At 37.5% G+C, this 12,485-nt stretch overlaps 1 protein-coding gene across 1 annotated transcript; it reads left to right on the plus strand.

Annotated features, from left to right (window-relative positions):
- Window positions 1-1,756: 1,756 nt before the first annotated feature.
- On the plus strand, window positions 1,757-5,720 carry LOC129809668 (xanthine dehydrogenase-like). Its single transcript, XM_055859729.1, has 3 exons — window positions 1,757-3,229; window positions 3,284-3,691; window positions 3,759-5,720. The coding sequence occupies exons 1-3, from the start codon at window positions 1,757-1,759 to the stop codon at window positions 5,718-5,720; spliced, it is 3,843 nt and encodes a 1,280-aa protein (XP_055715704.1).
- Window positions 5,721-12,485: the final 6,765 nt, after the last annotated feature.

The raw sequence follows: 12,485 nt of genomic DNA on the forward strand, positions 1-12,485 counted from the left end.
ATAAAAATTTTGCATACTTTCAGTAGACTTCTTTTTTAATAATTTACGGAAACGCCGTAAAATATGCAAAATTATATTGGCGACAATTACTTGTCGCAAGTAAGTTATAGTCAAGTGTGCTAATCCGGGCGCTTCGCTATCTGGATCGTTTATGACTAAATCCACTTAAAATAATATTTTTATTTTTATTTTTGTAATATATAGTCACTATACAGTAACATAATATAACTATTCAAGTTTGAGAAAAAGCAAAAGTAATTTTTTTATCCATAAAATAAGTGAGTGTAATCGACTCATTTCAATCTTGTGCCAGCTCGGTTCTTCACTAAAAATTTTCTAGCAGTGATATTTTCGTTAATGACAGCTGATTGATTGAAAACACTATTGCTTTTACCTTGTGAAAAAAGTATTTTAAATCCAAAGGTTTAATTAAAAGTGAATTAGCGAAAAGGCGATCCACTTAGTACATGCTGACTTATTTCAGTATTATCATTATTTTATAAATTTTCTTTAATATTTTTGATAATTTTTTTTATATTATGTTTCTGAATGAAACAGTGAATAATTATATGGATTTAGAAAAAGTAAAAAAGAATTTCATCAGTCCAAAAACAAGCGTTTAAGTAGCACTCTACGGAAATCGATCCAATTACCTCATCTTACTATACGCATTTCAAATTTACCTTCTTGAAATAATTGCATACATTTAGGGTAATTTTAAAAATTATTTTAGAACTCAGATCCCAATGGCATACAATGATCCATAAGTGTATTTGCATAATTGAATCACATGCATTTTCATTATTAATCGTATCGCGACATATTTATTACAATTCGTGTTGGAAGAATCTGCTGATCGTAGATCGCCCAGGAGCGCCTTCCCCGCAATGTGGATGCTTCTTCCAAGCTGCCAGAGTATTTCGGGCAGAGGTGGTGCATTTTTTTTTTTTAATTTTTTTCATCAATGAAAATGTCTTTTGAGATTCGAGTCAGAGATCTCATCCGCCCAAGACTCAACGGTCTTGTCTATTGCGCCAATGAGATTCCATATGCATAATTCCGATATGCATAATCCCGAGACCCCCTGTGCTCCCTTTATCTAGCTCAAATTCGTTTTTTAATCCTTTGCCAAAAGTTTTAAGAGAATACCATGTGTCTAATATACTCCACCCTTCCCTACCTATTTTCCATGTCTAGCAAAAAAAACCTGAAAGTGTTTATTTGTGCAATTTTGCAGCAAACATATTTACTATACATTGGAGTTTACTAATATCAGCTATATTTTTCTTTGCAATAATATGCATAATTAACACTTTTGATGACAACAGCAAAGTGTTTATTCTTCATGAAATGCATGTTTTGGCTTTAAAACATAAAACAAAAATAAACATCATCAAAAACAGTGAAGATAAAGCTCAAGGCCATTAAATTGCCGAAATTGCACATTCTCTCTTCGATATTAATGTTTAATTCCAATCCCGAGATATTTAACATTGTGTTCTTTGAACATAATTTGAATGGTTTCCTCTTAAATTTCAAATTAAGCTTACTTTTTTTGTGTTTTCTCTTCCTAATTTATTGTTATCATGCTTATTAAATAAGCAAATGAGTTAAAGCATAATAATAAATGCAACTAAGTAAAGAATTTCAACTTGTTAGTCCATCATTTAGTATTCTCGAGACATTGGATCAGAAAAGATATTAAAAATTCTCAACTAAAAGTATAAAGTTTAGTGGTGAGCAAAGTTATTGAATCATGGCAATAGTTTTTAAAGTGAATGGACAAGAGTGCAAGATTGTGGATGGAGAAGTTTCCCCGGACACGTCGCTCAACACTTATTTAAGGACTCGGCTCTGTCTCACAGGAACGAAGTTTATGTGTCAGGAAGGTGGCTGTGGATGCTGCATCGTTACAATCCAGGGATTGCAACCTGTTACCCAAGAACCATTTACATTGGCTATCAATTCATGCCTCTTCCTTGTTCTATCGTGCCATGGCCTCAGTGTTACTACCATCGAAGGTCTAGGGAGCAAGAAGAAGGGTTATCATGCGATCCAAGAGCGTTTGGCAAACTTCGATGGCAGTCAATGTGGCTACTGTTCCCCTGGGTTCGTCATGAATATGTTCAGTCTCTATACTGGGAAGTACGGGAATGTCAGTGCTGAAGAAGTTGAGGATTCCTTTGGTGGGAATATCTGCCGATGCACAGGCTACCGTCCAATCTTAGATGCATTTAAGTCCTTCGCGACGAACTCTGAGCAAAATCTTGAGAGTCTTTGTGATGATATCGAGGATCTTACCCTGAAGAACTGCCCGAAAAGTGGGAAGGCTTGTGCTGGAAGATGTCGTAGTTCCTTCCATATCCAAGCAACAGAAAATGCCCTATGGTACAAGGTTTACACCTTAGCTCAGGTCCTGCAAATTCTGAATACTATTGGAAGTCAAAAGTACAGATTGGTTGCAGGAAATACTGCTCATGGTATTTACAGAATCCCCTATGACATTGAGGTCTTCATTGACGTATCATCGGTGACCGAATTAAGAGAACATTCCATAGGAAATACGATAATCTTAGGAGGAAATATAACCATTACGGAATGGATGGCTATCCTTCTGGAGGCTGCTGATCGCATGTCTGGCTTCAGTTATTGTCGACTAGTCAGAGATCATCTCAATCGGATTGCAACAGTTCCTGTGAGAAATGTTGGCACAATCGCTGGCAATTTGATGATCAAGCACGATCACAATGAATTCATCTCAGATATATTCCTTCTGCTTGAGGTTGTAGGAGCTACAATTACAATAACTGATACGAATGGGGTGCAGCAGACTGTATCACCTGAGGACTTCTTAAATGTGGATATGGATAAGAAGGTGATCACAAGGATTACAATGCCTCAATTAGCTCCTGATCGATTCCGCTTGAGATCGTATAAGATAACAGACAGGGCTCAGAATGCCATTACTTACATGAATGCAGGATTTCTCTTGGAGATCTTCCCAGGATCGGGTCGTGTTGTATCTTCTAAGATTGTTTATGGTGGGGTCAATAAGAATTTCATTCACGCGACTTCTGTGGAGAAATTCATCAACGCTAAGGATCTCTTCAACAACGTAACAATTCAATCAGTAGTTGAAATCATCGATTCTGACTTTATCTTCGATGATTCCCTTCCCAATTCATCAGTAGAATTTCGTCGACACCTCGCAAAAGGATTATTTTACAAGGTACTTGAAAATAAAAAGTTCGAAAATTTTTACTACAACATTTGATAATTTCAGGCAGTCCTCAACCTGGCCCCGAGGACACTCATAAAACCTAGTTTCCAGAGTGGATCGAATCTTATTTCTAGACCCCTTTCATCAGGAAAACAGGATTACCCGCACAATCCAAACTTATATCCCTTAACCCAGCCAATCATGAAGATAGAAGCTATGATTCAGTGCAGTGGAGAAGCTGAATATGTGAATGATATTTATGTGCATGATAGCCTCTGGGCAACCTTTGTTTTGGCTAAAGAGCCTCTTAAAACAATAATGAGTATTGATCCAAGTGAGGCTCTTGCTGTTAAAGGAGTTAAAGCATTCTACAGTGCCAAAGACATTCCAGGAGTAAATTCTTTCGTTTCTCAGAAAAATCCAACCTTCCCTACTTATCTAGAACCAGAAGAAGTTTTCTGCAGTGGAAAGGTTAAGTTTATATAAAAATCGTTATCGTTAATTTTTAACGAAATAAAACGTATTGTTCCGCTTTCAGGTCCTCTATCATAGTCAGCCCGTAGGGGTCATTGTTGCTGAAGAAATGTCTCAAGCAGTGTATGCCGCAGACCTGGTAAAAGTTCAATACGAAAGTGAAGAAAAAGTTGAGGGCTCTCTTGCTTCTTTGCTTAAGTACTTCAAAGGTAATCCTATTGCAAAAGACAAGGTTCTTCCTACTCTTGAGGATGTCCTTAGAGAAGATCGCGAACTTACTAAGCATAGGTTTCAATCACCCATTGTGATAAAGAAGGGTTCTAATCAGAACATCGGACAGGCAGAAAACAACATTAAGGGTCATTTATTCTGTGGTCCCCAGTACCATTATCATATGGAAACTCAACAAACAATCGCTATTCCGGCTGAAGATGGAATGGACCTCTATCCGAGTTCTCAGTGGATGGATTTCACTAATCTAGGAGTTGCTCAAGTTTTAGGTGTTCAAAATAATGCACTAAATATTCGGATTCGTCGTATTGGAGGAGGCTTTGGTGCTAAAATCAGTCGAAGTGGTCATATTTCTGCAGCTGCTGCTGTTGCTTGCCATCACCTCAATCGTCCCATACGGATGGTACTACCAATGGAAACAAACATGCGCGCTATAGGGAAACGTACCCCTGCTTATGCAGAGTACGACGTAGATTTTACCAATCAAGGAGTTATCATTAAGGCACATTGCGACATTACCCACGATATGGGATCATCCACAAATGATTCGATGGATTTTTACTCATCCTTATTCAATACCAATGCATATTTGACTACAGGTTGGACTGTTGTCTACAACTATGTCGTCACAGACGCTCCTTCTAACACCTGGATGCGAGCTCCTGGAAGTACTGAAGTGATTGCCAGTGCAGAAACGATTATGGAACACATATCATGGACGCTAAAGATGGATTCGGTTGAGGTTCGTTTGGCCAACATGGATCCTGAAAATCCAATTAGGAAGATCTTCACAGACTTCCTTGTGTCATGTGACTACTATAAGAGGCTTGAGGAAGTCAATCAATTCAACAGTGTCAATCGATGGAAAAAGCGAGGAATAGCTATATCTCTAATGCAATTCCCGTTGGTGTTTGCTTATGCGTTTGAAACCCTCGTGTCAATCTACCATGGAGACGGAAGCGTTGCAATAATTCTTGGTGGTATAGAAATGGGTCAAGGTCTCTACACGAAGTGTGCACAAATTGCAGCGTCAATTCTGGGCGTTCCCATTGAAATGGTGAAAATTAAAACAGCTAATAATGTCGTGAGTGCTAACTCATACGTATCTGCTGGAGATATGGGCACTGATTGCCTAGGAATCACAGTCAGGGTTTGCTGCGAAAAGCTAAATGCCCGCTTAGCTCCGTTCCGAGAACAAAATCCTAATGGATCGTGGGAAGATGTAGTTCAAGCAGCTTTTCTTGCTGACGCCGATCTCGTGGCTACTCATCAATTTACTCCAGATCAGATACAGTCCTACATAATTTACGGTGTCTCTTGTGCAGAAATTGAGATTGACGTTCTTACTGGAGACTTCCAGCTACGTCGAGTAGATATTGTGGAAGACGTTGGTCAGAGTATTAGTCCTAGAGTAGATGTAGGTCAGATAGAAGGAGCCTTTATCATGGGCGTTGGCTACTGGCTCCATGAGAAACTTGTATACAATCGCGAAACTGGGGAACTGCTTACTGACCGTGCCTGGAACTACAAACCTCCAGGCGCTAAGGATATCCCCGTGGACTTTCGAGTAACGCTTCTGCAAACATCTACGCCGGCAGGTATTCTTGGATCCAAGGCATGTAGCGAACCAGCTCTGTCTATGGCTGTTGTTGTAGTATCTGCCCTAAGAAAAGCCCTCGAGTCTGCTAGAAAGGATGCCGGTGCTCCAGATATCTTCCTAACTCTGAACGCTTCTACTACGAAGGAAGATATTCTTATTCTTGCAGGAACTACAAACGAACACTTTGTTCTTTAAACATCATAAATAAAAGGAAATAATGAAAATAATGCATTACCGTGCCTACTGGGAACTTTACCTACTATAAGTGTCTTTGCCATCCTGCTCTTCGCAAGCTTTAGTAGATGGGATCGGTAAAGCCCATCTGTAACCCTTTTAAGGACAAGAAGGTCAAAAATCGGGGGTCAGAAAAAATAACTTTTTCTAACTCTTTAGAGCAAAGCAAAACTTTTTAGAAGATCGTAGGAAAAATTTCTTTTTGGGTCACCGGTGACCCAATCGTCCTTAAAGGGTTAAGTGCTAGAATCAAAGAATGGTTACGAATACCAGGGCGATAGTCACCCGGATCTACGGTATGTAAAATATTGAGGAACGAATGGGTATGGGACGATCTTATGTTTATGAACCTTTATTTTAAGGAATTCACTTTGCTTTTGAGTTATAAAAAGTGAATGCTATTAGGCTTATTCTGATAGAAAAAAACATTAACTTTATATAATTTTTTAGCAATTTTACTTAACCCTTTAACGACGAGACACTTTTTACAGACTGTAAATCAACAATAAAAACTAAACTGGGAAACATAGTCAATGACAAGTCTTACATCTAACCTTGGAAAGTTCAACAGAGTCTGATTCGGTGTTTGTGCTTCTATGAACGATAGGGACAAAAATAGACCAAAAATTTTAGTAATTTTTCTGGCAATACCAATGAATAATATTTTTCGCTTTATTGAAAAATATTACGCATGAGTATTGTAGTTTTTATTGCCAAAAGGGTTTTGCTTAAAAAAACATTAGAAGTATAAAAAATAGATAAAATGAATTATGAATTTCAGAATTTAAAAATTCGCCATTTTTGAGTTAAAATATTTACTACATATCAAATAGCTATAGTAAAGAGAGGTAATCCGGATACTTTTTTTAGAGTGCGACTTTAATGCTTGTTTTTGGACTGATGAAATATTTTTTTCCCCATTCCAAATCAATAGAATTATTCTTTGTTTAATTTAGAATCATAATAGAAATAGAATTTTAGCAATAATATTGATGAAAATTAATAAAATTACGATAATATTAATATATGCGCAAGAATGTTACTGCGATGCTTTTTTGTAACTCCGTTGAATTCGATGAAACTCGGATGCTCATTTTAAGGAAAAGTTTAATGCATAAAAATGAGAAGATATTATTTCAAAAACATTTTTTTAGAGTTTTATTCCATCAATTCATTTCATTAATTTATTATTTAATTATATATATTTTTATTTATTTTAAGATTGCACTCAATTCTTTGATTTTTCCTCGGTTTTCTTGGCTGACTTCCTTCCACGTTTTTTCTTTTCAGCTTCAATTGGCATTTGAGCCTTTTCCTTTACCATGTTTTTCTCCTTTAGTTTTATCTCCTTTTCTTCTGCCCTTATTTTTTTGTTCCTCTCTCTGGTCAACTTCCGTTAAACAATTTCTTTCTTTTTTTGTAAATCCTGCCTCAATTTTTCCTCCTGTTCCGCGATAATTTCCTCGGAAGATACAATATACTGGTGTTTCACATTACTGGCTTTGACCCTCTTCTTCTGACGACGTTTTGGAATTTCTCCTGGCCAGAAATAGCATTGTTTTAGTGTGTCGAAGATCGGTTGAGTCTCATAAGTTGCAGAGAGTTGGTTTCCAGGGATGACTGGATCATTTGAAGGATTATTGTCGGTGGCCTGATCGTGCTGGTTATTGATAATGGACTCCTCTGAATGTTGGAAAACATTTTTCGGGAAATAAAGACCAGCATAGAAAAGTGGCCCATCCATCCAGCCACTCTGTGGTGACGTTCCCATTTTCCATTTCTGCGTTGTGAATGGCAATTTTTGGAGTAATGTCAGTTTTATGAACAGCCATTGGAGGAGCAAGTTCGCCAGTAGCTGACACCATGAAGAGTACTGTGATACATTGCTTCGGTCCTGAATTTTTAAGAGATGGAACTACACGTGAACCTCTCCTGGACAGGACATTTCCATCTTCTGGTGTCAAAAAGAAGGCACTTTCGTCGCAATTAAAAACACGGTCTGGTAAAATGCTCAGAAGGTTGTGTTCTGTGAAATATCCAAGACAATTCTGAAACCATTCCGTGAGGTCTTCAGCAGTAACAGTAGCTCTTTCCAATGAGAAGGATTTTGGCTTGCGCATGCTGAGCTCTGGATGACGCTTAAGAAAATTCCTGAACCAAACGTCTCCGGGTCTTCCAGCTGTAAAATGGTTTGGAATTTTGTAGACCTCACAGATGAGTTTAACGCTGTCCGGAACTTGTTCCTTCCCGATGGGATGCCAGCCATCCGCACATCCCAGGATTCATTTGACAAGTTCTTTTTCCTGTTCTTTTGAAAGAACTGTTGGCCTGCCATTGGGGCACTCCTCTGGGTATTTGCCGGTCAATTTGTTGTGCAGTGTTGTTCTTGGGACATTAAATGTTTTGGATGCATATGCTATGGTAGAACCATCTCGTACACACTGCAAGGCATTCCTAATACCTTCCTTAGAGTCGGGCTTGTCCTTATAGGTCTTTTCTTTTGTTCCCTTTGGCATCTGAAACAGAAAAAGAGTCCTGAACAATGCAAATTCTGAACCAAAACATTGACTTTCACCGCATCCGACTTGCATCGAAATGTAAACATTCACAAAAATCACTTATTTCTGTATGAATTATTAATATATTATCAATAAACTCTTACTCACCTTGTAGATCAATAATTACACTAACTTTTATTAATAATTTTGATTGCAAATAATGTTTTATTATATAGAAAAAACACTAAACTTTTTCCAGCGACGAGCTGTCAACAGCAAAATTTTCTCAGAAATTAAATTTTTAGTACACAACCCAGCTGACCCGAGCTTAAAAAATATTTCTTGTACCCACTTATTAAACCGATAAAAATATAATTTTTGGTTTTTCTTAAAGTAGAATAGTTATATTATGATACTGCAGTAATTAATTACAGAAATAAAAATATAAATTATATTTTAAGTGGATGTATCGGAGTTAAATCGGTCGCGGCATCCGAGTTTAGCAATCGTCGGAGTTACATGGCCTTACTATAGATATTTGCAAAAAATATTCTAGATTCCTTCAATCTTCTACTTTACAATTATGTACAGACATAAAAAAAATAACTTAAGGTAGTCAGGAAAAATTATTTTGTTTATGGGACACCGGTGTTCCAATCGTCCTTAAAGGGTTAAAGCAAGTATTCACTTTAAATTCTCGCTTTTCAAATGCCCCATATTTCTCAATTTTCTTTATTGATAATAATTTTTAGAATAATTTATGTGAAGTGAATTTTAGATTTTTTTAAGTGTGAAAATTTGTGGTCTTTCTCTTTGATTAAGTACACAATTTATCCTTGCGTCACTTGAAAATTTAATTTGAGAAAAAGCTCTCTCTGTATTGTATATCGCTGGAAAAAATCCCACATTACCTTCGATTTTTCTCCCTTAAAACCTTTTTTGGTTATATATCTTGATTTATATTTTTTAAATAAATAAACTTTTATACTTACGCTAGCACGGAGCTTTTTCTGAAAATCTCATATACTTTACAACTTCAAGAAATTTTAGTACAAGTTTTTCGTACTTTGCAGTGAAGTTTTGAGATAAATAATTTTTTTTCAATGTTTCACGGGGAAGGTGCACTTCTCCGGGAGTTTTCTTTTAAGCTTTTCACGATAGAGAGCACTTTGAGGACTTCGTTCAGACCTTTTCATCAAATTGCACTTGAGTGTTGACTGGAAATTGTGTCTGATGGGTTTTTTTTTTGGGAAGAATGTGGGGGCAAAAAGAAAAGCAGGAGCTATTAAGTGTGTGTAACGAACACGAGTAAGAACATAAATATTACGAGAGCAAATTTCTTACTTACACCGTAGAACAAGTATAAGGAAGAATTTTTTGGTCTATTTGCAGGTTTAATAATAAATACAAGATGTTTATGGCTTCTCGAGGAAACCATATTTGTAGATCTATAAAGTGTTTATTGGATGGAAGTTCTCCAGCACATAATACTCTGTAGCTTCCCACTTCCCATGGATCCACTCGTCACCACTTCCACCCTGTACTAAGATCCTCATCCACCCAACAATGACGGTGAAGGAAAATTCCTTGTGGCTTCGTAAGCGCGCAATTGCTTTATTGACCCGAGAGGTGGGTCTAGAAATTTGTGTGTGCGTTTGGCATATTGAGGAGCAATAAAACATTTTTCAATTTTCCCCCAACAATCCATCCCTCTCCATCCTACGAATGTGAAACTATAACATCCAAAACATATCGAGTGCAGGAAACTCTCCCTCTTTGTTGGGGACCACACTTGTACCAGAGACTATATTTGATGGTTCTCGCGCAAAGTAACAATGTTGCAAAAATTGGTGGCTAAAGCTATTCACAAAGTGGCAGATTGTTGGAAGTTCAAGTGATGTTTGCATATCTTCTTGAAAATTATGAAATCTACATTTTCAGAAATCTTTCAGAAAAAAAGTTCTACGAAAATTAACTCCTTTGAGTAATTTGTATTGAGTAGTTCCATAATCAGTTACTACTTCATAAACAAGAAGGAACTTAAAGCTTTGTAGTCCACGCAAATAAAGTTTGATCTTGAAACAACCAGGTTGATCAAAAGCTCTGCGACATCCAGGACATCCAGGTTTGCAGACCACACCTGTCCATCTTCTGCTACTTCAGAAGGATATTCAAACGACATTTGGGGATCTCGTGGAACAGTTGGTAAGAGCGCCTGTCAGCTCTTAGGCGGATGAGATCTCTGATTCGTTATCGTAATTGTAAGTTCGAGTCCCGTCTGGTGCCGAAAAATCTGGATGTCTGAATGGAGACAACTTTACCATGTGATGAAAATAAAAAAACGCAGTGCAACTGCATCCATCAACCTAGTGAATGGAGGAGAGCTTTTTTCCCTTGCCTTGGGAACCCCCTCATCACTGCTTACACTCTCATGCAGCTATCTCTGCCATCTCACTTCAGCTCTCGGATTCCTCTCGATTGATTGAGCTTCTCACACCTTCTGCTCTGATTTTCATATCTTTAACGTATACAGCCATCGAGCATCCTCTTCCCTGATAGGCCGCATTGTCGATCAACCGTCTTCAGGAGATATTACTACTACACCTATTCTCAGTTCTTACATTAATCACTTGCAACACAGTACTTCGTGTAAAAACACTTATACCTCTGTAAGGCTTGGGCTGTAAATAGAGGCTTTGCGCTTAATTACAAAAAATGTCAATAAACATTATTATTAAATGTTCGCGATCAATCCCAGATGTTCGCTCCAAGGCCAGATCCTGAATTTGCTTCAGTCACCTTGTCCTAGATCTGCTTCGAGGTTGAAGTCTGTTCACAATGGCTTTCATGGCTTTTCTGGGGAATCTTTCTTCATTCATTAGCTGAACATGATCATACCATCGAAGTTTTGATCTTCCAAGCCGAAGAAGCAGCTCCTCGACTCTTAGCTCCTCACGTACAGCTACATTTCTAACTCGATCTCATGTGATTCCCTTATCGGCCTGGAGGTGTCTCATCTCGGCAACTTTTACACGTGTGCTTACACTTTCGGTTATTACCCAAATCTCACGATCATAGGTGAGAATAGGAATGAACGCACCTATGAAACCGATAATTAAGCAGACCTATTAAGCTTGGCCTTCCTCAGTTACTCTTCTTCCAAACTCCCTCATTGCTTTAGGAACTTGACCCTCCACGACGAGTGTTCTGTGTCCATCTGACCATCGTTCGTGAATAAATGATCATTAAATAATTGCCAACAAGTTAATCAAGATTGAAAGATTTGTTTATCGCTCCTGATTTGTTTATCGCAGTCTGAGCTTTGTAGGTTATCAAACCATTCCCCTTTTGGTCTTCTGGACCAGGGTACAAGGTATTCCCATCTTTTCATCAACATTTTTCACGGATAGATTTATGTTGCTTCTCGAAAAGCCCTAGCACTTTCTTTTCCGTCCTATTGTCCTGAGTCCCAGGCTTTTAGCCACTTCCTGGCTTCTGAGCAACAGTATTAAATTCGTACAGCCATCTTTTGAAATTATTCAGTCCAAACTCATGCATCTTTCCCAGTTTTTTTAGTTTTCCAAGTTTACTTCTTTGGCAAAATGATGAAATTTTCAAAATTTTCATTTGTAAATTTTATACTCTAATTTTGGACGTGGCGAGGAAGATGAGTTGAACATGAAAAAATATGGAAAAAACTCAATATGGTAGGCAATCGAACCAGCGAAGGAAAATTGTTTGGTTCTTCAAACTCACACCAATATTGAAAAAACATCTCTTTCAGTCTCCCGTCGAGTGCTGTAATGTTTCAAAGCGATAAAATTGATTGCTTTTTTTTGTGTAAAAAAGTGCAATAGTTTTCTCTATTAAATTTTCTTTTATTGATTTCCATATACCCCAGCAAGATTGTACTGCTTGATTTTCAGCACAAAACACCAGCTCGATGTTTTTTTTTTAAGTAGGGGATGAGTCAATGGATAATGGTCTTTTCTGAAACATACGCCCTGGGTAGAGGAATTTCCATTTAGTTCATGAGATATGGAGGGTATTTTCCTTCAATTGCTACTTATAGTCAATGAATTTTTTCTTCCTTTATCTATTTTCCCTTAAACATTTATCTATCGATAAGGTCAATTTTCAATTAAATATATCTAACTTCAGATATTCAATAGATTTTCCGCCTACATGCAATAACAAGTCAATGAGGGTACTACTGCAATTTAATTAT

This window comes from Phlebotomus papatasi, chromosome 1 (genome assembly GCF_024763615.1).
Source record: "Phlebotomus papatasi isolate M1 chromosome 1, Ppap_2.1, whole genome shotgun sequence".
NCBI classification, from domain to species: domain Eukaryota; kingdom Metazoa; phylum Arthropoda; class Insecta; order Diptera; family Psychodidae; genus Phlebotomus; species Phlebotomus papatasi.

Excerpts from the sequence above, each read along its gene's own strand:
- LOC129809668 (XM_055859729.1), top strand. The coding sequence starts at position 1,757 with ATGGCAATAGTTTTTAAAGTGAATGGACAAGAGTGCAAGATTGTGGAT. Across the intron at positions 3,230-3,283 it reads CAAAAGGATTATTTTACAAG|GCAGTCCTCAACCTGGCCCC; the intron begins GTACTTGAAAAT and ends TGATAATTTCAG. Across the intron at positions 3,692-3,758 it reads AAGTTTTCTGCAGTGGAAAG|GTCCTCTATCATAGTCAGCC; the intron begins GTTAAGTTTATA and ends TTCCGCTTTCAG.